The following is a 13,571-nucleotide window of genomic DNA, read 5'->3' as shown; positions in this document are numbered from 1 at the left end:
CAGACCTTTCCAATAATATTAAACATGAAGCATAACATGCTGTATCCCTGTTGTCATCACTACTCAAGATACCAGAGCCAGTGTGCAATGTGCTTCACATTTCATGACGACAAATCTCAGAAATTGATATCCTCACACTTCAAACTTTACAAGAATTCTTTTTAAATCTGTCCAAAGAACCTTTTTTTCCAGGGATCCTGGCATTGCCAAATGTTGTTAAGCCTGCCAAGCCTAATAGATTATCTGATAGGAAGGAAAATAAATTAATCACTGGATTATGTTAGATTTAGATTAATTATTTAGGCTGACACAAGGCTTTTAAATCTTCTGCCTAGTTTAAAAACAGCCTACCTAGTGTGTGCTTGAACTCTTATTGTTTAACATAGGGAGCCAGATAAGGTTTCCTACTTAGTGACAAGGTAACTTAAGTTTATGTCATATATTACAGTAAATTTGGTTTCTGTGAAGTAGTATTTTGATATTGATGGTTCCCAGAGGATAAATTCTTAAAAAAAACAAAACTTAAGGTCCACTTCCGAGCTTTATTCCAGTGTAACTTCATCTAATGCTCTCCAATAACAGCTAAAGTTTCCTCAGCTGTCATGGAGATAGTATGGAACTGGTGTTTAAAGATACTCTTTAGACAAGTGAGCCATCTCCACAACAACCGAGCAAAACCGTGGGATTATGTAGAAAGCGCCAGGAAAAAAAAGCTTGTAAGTAGAGTTGTTATTATTTTGTCAAACTATTTCCAAGGTTAAGAATGAACACTCATGAATTTTATTGCTTGAGGGGACCCCTGACTGTTCATCTCATGCCACCATCAGGCCAAAACTTCCGTTTTTACAGATGTAATATCAAAACTCACTGACCGATTGCCATGCATTTGCCATAGCGCATTCAAGCTCCCCAGGGTTATAAATTCCACAGATTTTGATAACCTCATGGGCTTCCCCCTAGCAACTTCAAGATAAGCTCCCCATTACTCTAACTATAACTGCTGACAGGAATAGCAAAGGGGTCAGTATGTTGTTTGTTCTAACACCGTTGTATTGTGGGCTATAATGAAAATTGCAGCCTGTAGAGAGGCCGCTGTAGCACAACGTCCGACTTATAGGCTTGTTCAATTTCATCATATTTTATGTGCTGTATCATAAATGAGTAAGTTTAATTTGCAAGTTAATGTCTAGCTCTGCTCAGTAATATTTTAGCAGTGACAGTAAATCATCTAAAATCATAAACCCAGATAGCTTTTATTTGGCATTCATCTGTTGGGTTCAGAAAAGGCTGGAACTACCGATGGAACACATAAACTGTTGATGTCTCACGGTATTAAAATATTCTTCCTACCTGCCAGCACTACATTTTCCCCTTCCACCTTCCCGTGAATGTTGCTAGGCAAAACAGTTGCTTATAACCCGCTCCTCCATGACAACACTGTAAATTATACCAGACCACATGTGCTGCAAATGCTCTATGCCAGATTTCATCCAGATGCCATTGCTCCCTCTCTTTCTCCTACCCAGCCTCTCTTTCCATTCTTTTCTCAAACCCGGTTGACAATTAGCGCCAAAGTCAGCTCAGGCGTCTTATCAGCACAGCAGCCCCTGTACAACTGCCAGGCTGAGGCCGTTCTGTAGTGGTTGTATCCACTCTTTAACTGCAGAAATAGTTATATCAGTGACAAAATACCTGCTGTGTCCTTCTAGAAGTGTCCTCACATTTTCTTATAATGTTCTCAATGAATAAAAGATTTGCTGGACCAATAAGGACAAAGAATGTGATAAGTGTGTGTAACAGCAAGCCAATTAAATGCATTGACTCATGCTTCATTTAATATAAGGCATTTAGACAAAGAGAATAGAATCCATCTATGTTAACCATTTGGTTTGGTGGATGCTGTGTTAATCCCCTTGATCACATCATGAAGCACTGTATCGTAGCTTTCCAGTCTGAAACGAGTAAGAACAAGTTACACCTTGAGGATTAGGGATAGTTGTGTTTATGTCACAATAGTTCTGCACAAGGCTGGATATCCACAAAGAACATTTCAGATTCTAACCTCAGCCACACATCTGACACCTGAAGTTCTCCACTGGCTCAAAGTGGGTGACCATTTGCTTTTTGCTTTAGATGGGAGATTAGGGTTTGACATGAATTGAAGACAAAGTGGACCAAACGTAAATTCAACTCAACTCAAGACTAATGATTTTTTGCTGAATTTTCAATAATAGAAATAAAAGCAGTCCAGTTGAGTAAAAAACAAAGGTCTCTTTATAGAGCAAATCATTTGGTACATTTCTTAGCTTTCTAAAAACAAAGCTTGTTTATCAAGAGTCATGGATTGTTGGAAACGTGTGATTGCACCATCTTCAGATTCTGCCCCTTGGATTGATTAGATTGATTTTACTAAGCTGTACTTTGCCTCATTAGCTAGCATGTTTGTTAGCTACTGTATGTTCCCTAGTAGGACTATTGTTCCCTCACTGTACTTTGAGCAAAGTTTCCTGCTGTTCCTGACAGAACACACTTTACATTAAAATGATTCACTTTTGGGTGAATTCTTTCCCTGCTTACCATCCATTACTTCTCAGTAACTTCCCTGGATCCAGTTTACCGTGGCAACAGACTAAACAGAACAGGCAAAATGTGGATTGCCTCTGCCACATCTTCCAGTGGTTCCAACAGAATCCTGTTGTGTCCGCAGTAGGGCTGACTCCGAATAGTCGAAGATTCGATGCTTCGATGGGCGGAGCCTAATCTGACTGTCAATCTTACAGTCGAAGCTTCGCAGCGAAACGAGGATAGTGCCATTTTTGTGATATGGGGGTGCTCAATGTCTGGAGGAACCGTGACGTGCATGCAGTTCTTGGCAGCATGGCATGCACGCAAAACTCTTCACAATCACCGCACACAAAAATACACATGATTCGACTATAGGCAGGACTTGACGATTCTGATTCAACTATGTAAATCCTTAGTCGGGGACAGTCCTACTCCACAGGCTATTTAGTTTACAATATCTCTTCGGCATGTTCTGGCGTTTCCTTGGGATCTCCATTTAATCTTCCAGTTCGACTTACTGAGTTACTCAGAAGGTAACCACTGGAACAATCTACTAGGGATGAAACGATTACCGGTTTAACGGTAAACCATGGTAAAAGACAGTTATTACCGTACACATTTTAATTACTATGACAACCGGGTACGGTTAATCACGTTGTTATAGTCTCATGACAAACACTGTCCAGCGTCTCCCAGAAGCAGGCGCGCATGCGCAGAATGCAACGTGGGTTTGTTTGGGTCAGTGACAACACTGCAGAAGACAACGCTGCAGAGATTTTTCACTCACTCTGAAATCCGGTCGTATTTTAGTTTTTATGAGAGCGCTGAGGGAAACCTGATTGAAGTAAATGACTTTACAGTGAACGCAGGGTATATATAGCTTTGGCTTGTCTCTCTGACTTGCTAACAGCTTGTAAACTGAAGCTCTCAGTGTTGCTGCTCTTGTAAAAACGCTACATGTTGTTCTGTTGCTGTGTTTGTCCACTGCACATGAGAACACGTTACGCAGTTTAGTCAACCAACCAGCATATCTAGAAACGCTACAGACTCCTCTGTATTTATGTCAGTTTTTGGGCTCATTGCGGTCACTATCACTGTCTTCTAAATAATTGTGCACGGGGTCATTGTATTACCTATAAAATATAAAATCTTGATAATGCACACTTAGATGATTTTCATATGTTTACAAAAGGTATTTGCTGTTATTTTATTTTTTATGCAAACAAAATGGCAATTGTATTTGTAGTTTTCAATATACAACTTGGTGAAATGGTTTCAGTGTCTGTATCAGTACATTTTAATATTTTTTGGCACACTTTTACAATACCGTGATAATACTGATAACCGTGATAATTTTGGTCACTATAATCGTGATATGAAATTTTCATACCGTTTCTAACTAATCTACCAGCTGCTACCCACACCAATGGTTTTGTGTGAAGTCATGAATCTGATGTTGAATTTTCACACAGGTTAGACATCTGCATGCTTGTATTTCCATACAACAGAATGGCATGATTAACTGTGCTGCTTACCTTAATGTGTTTTAGGAGGCTTAAGAATCACCTCAGAGGTACAATGTGTAAGAATTAAGACTTCTCCCCACCATAAATAATGGGGAAGCATATCACATATCATAGTCATAGCTGCTGCTCACTGACATTAGCTAGGTAGCTCACTTATCCGTGCAGCGAACTCTCCAAGGAGCTGACTGAATTCGAATTGGCTCCAAAACCAAGCCGGGTGAGACGGCAACGGAATGAGGCTCAGCAGCCTCCCTGTGAACCAAACAAAGCCTCCGACACCGACTGGAGAGGCAGCATTGGCGTGATGAGACAGAAATTTCCAATTTCAATTAAATTTTCAATGAAATTTTATTTAAATGGCGCCATTCCATAACAGAAGTTATCTCATTGCACTTTTCATATAGAGCAGGTCTAGACCGTACTCTTTGTAATATCTTATAACAGGTAGAAACAGAGGCTAGACTGGGCAGCCAACTGCTTGGTCCAGATGGGTTGAGGGGGGAAACGGGCCAGTTTGAAGGAGGTTTTGTTTTACAATGAGTTACAGTTAGTTCACTGAAAAAGCGAAACTCAGAGAATTCAGAAGGTGTACGGTTGTATTTTTCTTTTTGATCAAGAAAATAGATGTAATAGATGTGGCCAAATGGTAAATGGATTGTACTTAAAAAGCGCCTTTCTAGTCTTCGCACCACTTAAAGATCCTCACACTGCATGTCACACTCACCCATTCACACACACTTTCATACACTGATGGCAGTGGCTGCCATGCAAGGTGCCAACTGCTAACCAGAAAGGAAACAGGAAGTAATCCCATTCTCACTCACACACACACACACACACACACATAAAAAGAGGCAGTGTCATATTACTGAGCAGGTTTCACCACTTAACATGCTTTCTAATAGTCTATAACACATTAACTTAAAATAAACTTACAATAAAATATGCCAATTATGGTTCAAAAACAGGGTAAACGATGAGACAAATGCACAGACCTCCCTTGAACTCCCTGAACTGTCTTCCCTATCAAAAGGAAAAGCACTTTGAGTCACATGGAGAAGAAAAAAAAGGGGCAAACCTCACACTGCCTCAACTGTTTTCAGAGAGCGCTGGGCAAGAGAGGGTGAACAGAGAGATGATAAAATATCTGTTTTTAAAAGAATGATAGAGATACTTGGTAGGAAATATACACCAATATATTGCTGCTTGACAGGAAGGTGTCCACTAGAATTCATATCTGTGTTTTATAAAGTTCTGATAAAGAGCTTGACTGGTGCTGATGAGAGCACATGCTCCTCAAACAGCCAAGGCTAAGAGGTGGGGTTGGCTGCTGCTGCTTTGTATGTCTCTTTAACACTGATTTGACGGGAGTTACTGTGTAATGGTAATACACAAACCAGGTGACCTTTTAATTACCCACAGGGGACTAAGCTACGTAGCCAACCAAAGCTCGCTGAATACTCTTCATGGGTCTGTGCATAAGTAAGGTCTATGCTGCGTGGAGGGGAATGTAAATAATAATTAACCTCAACATGAGCCCCGACCTCAAAATTAACCTCGTGTTGGCAAAGTGTGGGGTCCATTAATTTTAACAATCTTAAGAAAATAAATAGATGCATGGGTAATGGAGATCAAACCCACATTAAAGCTCATCTATGGAGATCTTTAAAATTTTAATAAAACTGACAGCAGGCTAAGCTGTACTGCTATAAAGGTAATACAAAGATTTACATACTAGTAGTGATTTGGGTTAGGCATCTGGTGCACTTGCTGGTAAAGTATTTACTCAGAAACAGAACGATTAAATAGATTTATTTATGCCATAGCGGTTTAGTTGGGAAAGGCAAGGGGATTCGTCAAGTAGGGAGCTCTTTGATGTGAAGAGAAAACTGCAGAAATCTTCTCAGCAGCTGCTCTCTCCCCCTGCGCAGGTTAGGTAGAATCCTAAGTCTTTGAAATGACTCCATCAGCCCATCGGAGAAAGCCAAAAGTATCTTTGGCACTCAGCACACATTTTCATGTTGTTGGCACTTCAGGGAAGCCCTAAAGGTTTAGTTGAAAACACTAAAAAGGCTTTCATCAGTTTGAGATTCTATGTAACTTAAATTCCACAAATTTGCGTGCCACTTCAGTGTTTCTCCAGAAGGACTCCCACGCTGGCCAGAGCATTGCAAAAAACTGTTTTAGGAATTGTCATTAATAGATATTCTAAGTAAGGTGAACCGTGCTGTACCTGAACAGTCATTAAATGGCATCTGTCTGTCTACTCTATCTCTACTCTAGCTAAACGAGAACATTTCTTGCTTAATTGTGTTGATTCTACATCAAATTGGCATGTTGTTTATCCTAAAATGCCAAAAGAAACAATTTTCCCTCCATGTCTTCTTAATGACTCTAAAAGTGAAAGCCATTTCTACTTGTGCGGCTGGTCTCGGATCTTTTATCAGTACATTTAATATGTTTCTATCACCTGTGCCATAATGCAGTTCAGACTTTAAACAAATGATCTTCCACCATCCAAATGGCTACCATAGCAAATATCAGCCTACAAAGTCATACTTCTTTAGTACCGTAGCCCTTTAGCTTTCAAGGTGAACGGCTGTGGATACATCATTGGATTTATCAGTTGGGGCCATTCTTTCTGAACCTGTTCACCCCCGAGGTCTTGCAGGTTTAACATCTGCAGCAAAGGCTGAGTGCACGTAGCTACTAAAATACAGAGCAAAAAGCACCGGGCCGCATGCTCCACAGCAAACAGTGGCATGCAAAGAAATCATTCATCTAAAAATAAAAACTATCATTTTTAGTTGTACATTTCACAGTAACACTTATGTCATCAGCTGCGTTGGATAATCACAGATTCAGTTTATTTGATTTTTAATCTAGGAAGTTATCTTTAACTGTCCTTGCAGGGTGCAATTGGCATGCAGCTCAACAGGCACATGTGGTGCTGTTTTATGTTTTATGTTTTATTATAACTCCACCTACTTGGGAAAGTTTTGGTGTACCCCACCCAAAATTACAGTACATGCGTTGAATTGAAGCTTGTTCTATGGACAGACGTCGCCCTCTGTAAGTGGTTTGTCAGAGCTGCCAATGAGCATGCAACTCACTCCCTTTTATGACTGAGCGTACAACTTGGATTGAACTTGGATTAGGCTGCACAAGTGTTTATTATGATTTGTTTAATGGTCATTTGTTCCAAACAATGTAATTATATGACAATGTCTGCCACTTACTGAAAATCTGTTTTCTGGGAAGATGGGGTTTTTTTTGGCCCTCTTGGCCTTCCATGCTGTGTGATGTATCATAGTAATTTTGGGGAGAACATTAATATTGTTTCTTGTTTATAACTTGTTTTTAGCCTTTTGGAGGGGATGGCTGGTGTGACACTATCAACAACCGGGCCTACTGCAAGTATGATGGAGGAGACTGCTGCCCATCCACACTCTCAACCAGAAAGGTACACAAACAGACATTCCAGTTCTGCACCTCCTGTCTGCGATATATACATATGAAGAGAAAGATTGATTTTCATCACTTTTCTGCTCTCTGTTCTTTATCTGTTTTTGTTTTAATAATAACTATTTTGGGGTATTCTTTTAACAAATAAAATAGCCTACAATTTGCTTTGTTTAAAAGGTGGCAACATGTTGTTTGACTTGGTCCACGCTCACATCTTGCAATCAAGATGGAGCTTAGATGCTGAAGCTGGATTCAAAGCCAGATTCTTCCTGTTTACAGTAGTAGAAATCCGTCTCTTTTGGCACAAGCGCTGTGCCGCTACGCAGGAGACTTCTACTAAGCAAACAAACACAGATCCCTGCTAGTTTCCCCTCTCTCCCTTTTAACGACTGCTCCTATTTAGTCTCGCTCATCTGTACTTAAAACAACCTTGTGCCCTCCAGCTTTTCCACTCAAATGGTAAATAAGCAGGTTTTCACCACCCTACGCTGCTTTACACTTTCTCACCTCTCATATCAAGCTATCGCTCCATTGCAGAAGGAACTATTCAGGGTTCAGGACAACGCATAGCTAATAACAAAGCATAATAATTCCTGATGAGATTTTCTTCTATTACAACAATGAAAACCCCCACGGTATTATTTTGGTGGGGGTCCCCAAAACATCAACTTTAAAGCTTCTGTAGTGGAGATGAGAATTTTGTTTGTATTGCACCTCTACACTGATATTGGCCTAAAATCTAATTGCATTTTAAAATAAAGCTTGTAATGCAGGGCTAATGAGTTTGACAAATATGTTGGATATCTTTGTGTTTATCCATCCTAACAAACTCCCCCTGGTGATAGCTTATTCGTGCTTGCTACAAAATGCAAATGCATCACATTACACTAATTGCTCTAAATGATTGCTGTATATATTGGGTGGCTAAGAGGAATGGTATGAATAATAATGAGCACGTCGGGCCAGTGGCAGAAACCGGGCCGCTGATTCCCCCAACTGCTTCTGCATAAACACGTCTTTTTTCCCCCTATTTTTCTGTGCTTTCATGAGAATTTCTCTCCCATGTGGACATTTGGGAAGTAGTCCCCCGCCCCACCACCATCCCTCTCACTATACCCTATTTGGCTACTGTACAGCCACACATTCATGACACTCATTCAAGGGGCCCTGCCTATTAATTCCTATGGCCTACAGTTGGCCGAGCCTTGGCTGTCTCCTTCATGTCCGCAGCACGCCATGACTCACCGGCAACTCCTTCCTAAATGGAGAAGGAGTTCAGCGAGTCTGTAGCTGCCATCATAATAAATGAGCTGCCAGACTGCCACTAACTGCTTTTTTATGTGGGGGGAGGTGGGGGTATGAGGGTGGGAGCAGCGAGGTGTTTGATGGTCTGCGGTTTACTCGGACGCTGTAAAACAGCAGCGAGCGGGGGTCGTTCTGAGGAAGTGAACTAAACTGCCGTGAGAGTCAGCATCCTTAGTGCCACCGCGGCTCCAGCAGAGCGATGGAGCAGAGTGGGGTAATGACGAGCAGTGGATGGAGGGTTTTGTTTACAGAACTCTATGTCTTTGGATTCGACTTGTGCAGGTGTAGGAAATTACAGGGTTTTTTTACACAGCATGACCCGCATCACATATTTCCTCTGCTGCCACACAAGAAAAAAAACTTGTGACCATGAGGTGAGTTTGATTTTTACCTTATTCTGCAAGTAACATGACCACTTCACAGATTGTTCCAGTATCTGGCAGGATGAGTCACCCGCATCTGAACTACATCAAATATTTGAATCGATAATCAAATCTATTTGTATCTGGATCAGTCTAACGGGGCCAGCTGCCTCCTTTTTATGGAGCTCAGGCAGTATTGGTTTTATTTAAAGGGGTAGTAGTAGCGATGACAAGGGAGGAGAGATACATGAGAGATGATTCAGGTGGGATTCAGTGATTAGCCAACAGAGAAAAGCTCCAGAAGAAAAGATCTGAGCTGCCACACCATCTATGGAAACATACAATCTTCCTTTGATTTGTTAACTGGAGTCTGTGTTTTAATCTGACAAAGGGCCAAAGTAGTAAAAGCAGCAAAGAGCAAACAGAAGGAGGACAAAGAGGACATGATTTTTTTTAGATTAGACTTGACGTTTGGTTTCGATTGCATGCGAGGTTGAATTAATTGCTTCTGAAACCTTTTGTCACAGGGCTTGTGTTCATGAATATGCTGTGGTAAACAGCAGGGAGGCAAGTAATCTGAACACTCAGAAACAGCCAAGAAGACTTATGATGAGGCAAAAACAAGCTTTTTCTTTCCTTCCAAAGGTTGTTAGAAGGCATCAAAGGTGGATCATTGCTTGGCTTGTTCTGCGCCTGCATAATGAATCAAGATGAAGCTGTTAAGGAAACATTTAACGGCCGCGCCAATTCGTCTTAAATGGGACTGCTGGCATTTTAATTGAATCTGGGCCTTCTGCAGCTTGTTGAGAGCCATCAGTGAGACTATTACCCTGCCATCAACCCCGTCTCCCTCTCTAAAAAGTGCAATCAGCAGTGAAGGCCGACAAGCTGCTACCTCCCACACTCCTTCTCGTCTTGCTTGCCGTCATCCTTATTTTCTTTCTCTGCCTCCCACTCTCCTTTCTCCCTCTCGCTTTCTTTCCCTCAATCTTCCTCTCACTCCTTCTCTCCAGGAGCGAATGTTTACATTTCTTGCAACAGACTGCTTCGCGGGGCACCAGTGTTTATTTTGCAACCTGTGGTGATGGCTCGCTTCCTAGACAAGAGCTGGCAGCCTCTTGTTGTTGATTCTTAACATGTGTTCATCCGTTCACCTCCACGGCAGTGCGTCCCCCCCCCCCCCCCCGCACCCAAGACCCTCAAGGTTTCTCGCCGTTCAAAGGCCACGTTGAACCATTTGACATCATGCGCTTTATCGGCCTCCGAGGGGCCATTGGAGACCTCTTTGAAACTGTGAGGAAATACACCAAGTCTACTAAGACCACGCTCGAGTTGCTAAGCGGTACTTATCTTTCAGCACATTGTAGAAATGGGGGCAAAACTGTTCACTAGCTGCTAGGGCAGTTCAAGCAAATTTATTTTTTATTGTCTGTTTTTGCCATTCAAAGCTGTGCTCTTTGCTACAGTTGAAATATTACAACCCTATTGGGAAGCCTCCTCAACTAGTGCATTTTTCAGTGACTCTGCTTTTACTGAAAGTCCTGATGTAATATTTCCTTTTACCCTACTCTAATTCATGCCTTTTTCCTAGGCTTTTGTTCCATCTACTTACACAGGAATAGGCAATATATATGCACAGGTTTTGATCAGATTTGATCTAAGACCATGTCAGGCAGACTCAAACAGGGAATCAAACCAAATGCAATGTGTGTATTGTCAGTTTAGTATTGATAAAAAAAATCACATCTGCAACAGACAAGTCTGGAAAGTCATGTCTTGCACTTTTGTTTGAATCCAGTGACCTATAATGGCTTTGGGAAGTCGAGCGCTAAATGTTTTGCTTGTTTACCTACAGGTCATTCAGTTTGGGGCGGACTGCAACCAGGATGAGTGCACTTGCCGTGATCCGGACGCAGAGGAGAATAAAAGTAAAGCCAAGCACTTGGAAGGAGGAGGAGGTGGAGCTGGAGCTGTAGGAGGAATGCAGTAAGATAGAGGAAAGAAAGAGGCTGAACTTGTATTAAACAGAGTCAAACAACAGACTACACACCACAACAAACAAAAAAAAAATACACGTTTTTAACATTGTAAGGCGAAGAATGTGCTTCATACAATAAAAGGCCATTTTTATTTTATCATAAACGATCTTCCTGTTAAAATCCATCACATATGAGTCATGTTTGTTTGAAAATTTTATTTATATGTTCCTGCACCACTCCAGGCAAACATCCACACCGGAATATATTGTCTTCTTTGCCTGTTAACAAATTAAGGGTTATCTTTACTGCTAGATTCCAGAAAATTATATTTTGAAATTGAAACTCAAACTGAGAAAACCTTGAGGTCTAGTTCAAACAGTGTTAAAAAGCAGTTTATCCACTCCTGTAAATAATAATAAAGTCATCATAATTGGATCAAATCCCTATTGCATATGGATTCAAGTACTTTTGTGGACATGATTAGTTTCAGGCTAAAGAATCCAAAAGAACAGTCTTTGCCTGTGAAAACTGTTCAGTACATGCACATAACTTAAAGTAAGGGCTACTGCTACTAACTGTGGCATCCAGTTAGAGAAACATTAGCATTCTATATAATTATATACTAATGTATTTAAATAATACTGAAGCCAAAACACTTGTAACTTGTCTGATGGCTACTCAAAACCAAATGAGGACTAGTCAAATCAAATTTAAGTCAAGTGGGCAAAGGCAAATAGTTTATAGATTTATGTTGCACCATGCAGAAACATTACTTCCCTGCAGACCAAAATACTAAGATTTGTTACATTCTTCATTACTGTGCATCAGATCCTTCAACATACACTTCTGACATGTAGCTTGTTAGGAATGTAAAGGGAAACATACTGTATCCATAAAGACTAACATGTATAGACTAATATATTTGGATCACCTGACACATGTATTACATCAAGTATTAGTCACACAAGTCAACACTATTTATATCACAAATCCAGTGATACAAACATTTATCTGTATCATACAGCATGTGCATAGGGCTTCCTAAAAGTCATTTTTCTGTAAGTGTGATCAGTTGTATTTACACAAAACACTCAAATATATAAATTATTTCAGTAACCAATCCAATCCAATTTTGACTGTACAGTGTGCAACACTAATGTCAGAATTATTGTTCTAAACCAGAATGGATTTCCACTGAAACAAAGATGCACATAAATTGTCATGTTGCAGAAAGGTTAAGTGGAGAAAGCAAACACTGAAATAAAAAAAGACAATACTTTTGGGAAGCCTGGGCATCAACACAGACTTTTCCCGCTTGCATGCTTGCATATCAGAAAGGTTCTGGTGTCCAGTTGCCAGCAATGATGAAGTACCCCATGCAAATGTTGTATCTATATGAGTGTAATCATGTTCTTCTTTATTTTACAGTACTTTATACTCTATATGAAATAAATAGCAACTTTATATCGACCCTTATGATGTCTGTCTTGATTTCCATTTTTTTAAAGAAGTGTTTTAAACTTTCATCACAGGCTCAATTTCCAAAATAATTTCAAAATATCCTAATTGCTATCTTTCAAACAGATATTTGAACCTCATGAAGACTAAAAAGGTGCTGTGTTATTTTGACATTACTGTCAAATTGCTGTGGATTGCTGAATTGCAGTGGCATAAGGTAGTAACAATGGGCACCAGTGCAGGCTGTTAAGATGGGCCCTTAGGCTACACCTTTACGAAGTCACACACACACACACACACACACACTACGTTTGTGTCCATATCTGTCTATTTGTGTGCCTCGTTTCCTTGTTTTGCACGGTTTAACAACTGATAAGATAAGATGCAGTAAATACCTAATTTAAAGCTCCTTAAATCGATTTCTTTCCATATTAACATTCAACAGTTCTCTTTTTGTGCATCTCTCTCCAACACACGCTGTTGCAGCAGCTATGTTGCGTGCGCCTGGACGCAGCAGTCTAAAGCACCATCATGTGATGGATTTTAAAGTTGGACTGTGTCACCTAGATTTTTGTATTTGCAAAGTCAAAAAGAAAATTATAACGGAGCATGGCTAGTGCTGTCATTGTCATAATCCTGACACGTCACTACAAACAGCTCAATTCAGGAGGTGTCCACAGTGCTGACATTTCAGTACAATAACCTCCCGAATCACGACAACCACATGCCCCTTGGAGAGAGAGGCATTCATTATCGTGAATAAGACAGAAAAGAGGCCTAACCTTACTCATAACACAATACCATGTCCCGAAAACAGGCCGCTAAGGCGCACACACAGTTTAAGACCCACAAGCACAACCACAAAAACAGGTGCTCAGCAGCGACCTGTCCCTGAAATGATATCAGCCACA

The 13,571-nt window shown here is 40.6% G+C and overlaps 1 protein-coding gene across 1 annotated transcript in view; it reads left to right on the top strand.

Moving 5' to 3' along the window:
- Positions 1-12,676, top strand: part of pappa2 (pappalysin 2) — a 71,584-nt gene extending 58,908 nt beyond the window's left edge. Inside the window, exons 26-27 of the mRNA XM_038718850.1 lie at positions 7,456-7,554; positions 11,079-12,676. Coding sequence (XP_038574778.1) covers positions 7,456-7,554; positions 11,079-11,213 — 234 coding nt within the window. The 3' untranslated portion in view covers positions 11,214-12,676. The remainder of the gene's footprint in view (positions 1-7,455; positions 7,555-11,078) is intronic.
- Positions 12,677-13,571: the final 895 nt, after the last annotated feature.

This window comes from Micropterus salmoides, unplaced genomic scaffold (assembly GCF_014851395.1).
Source record: "Micropterus salmoides isolate LMB-PRFRI ecotype aquatic unplaced genomic scaffold, ASM1485139v1 Ms_hic_scaffold_14, whole genome shotgun sequence".
In the NCBI taxonomy this organism is placed as follows: domain Eukaryota; kingdom Metazoa; phylum Chordata; class Actinopteri; order Centrarchiformes; family Centrarchidae; genus Micropterus; species Micropterus salmoides.
Note: the sequence above shows the minus strand (reverse complement) of the source record. Positions and strands in the feature narration are given on the sequence as shown.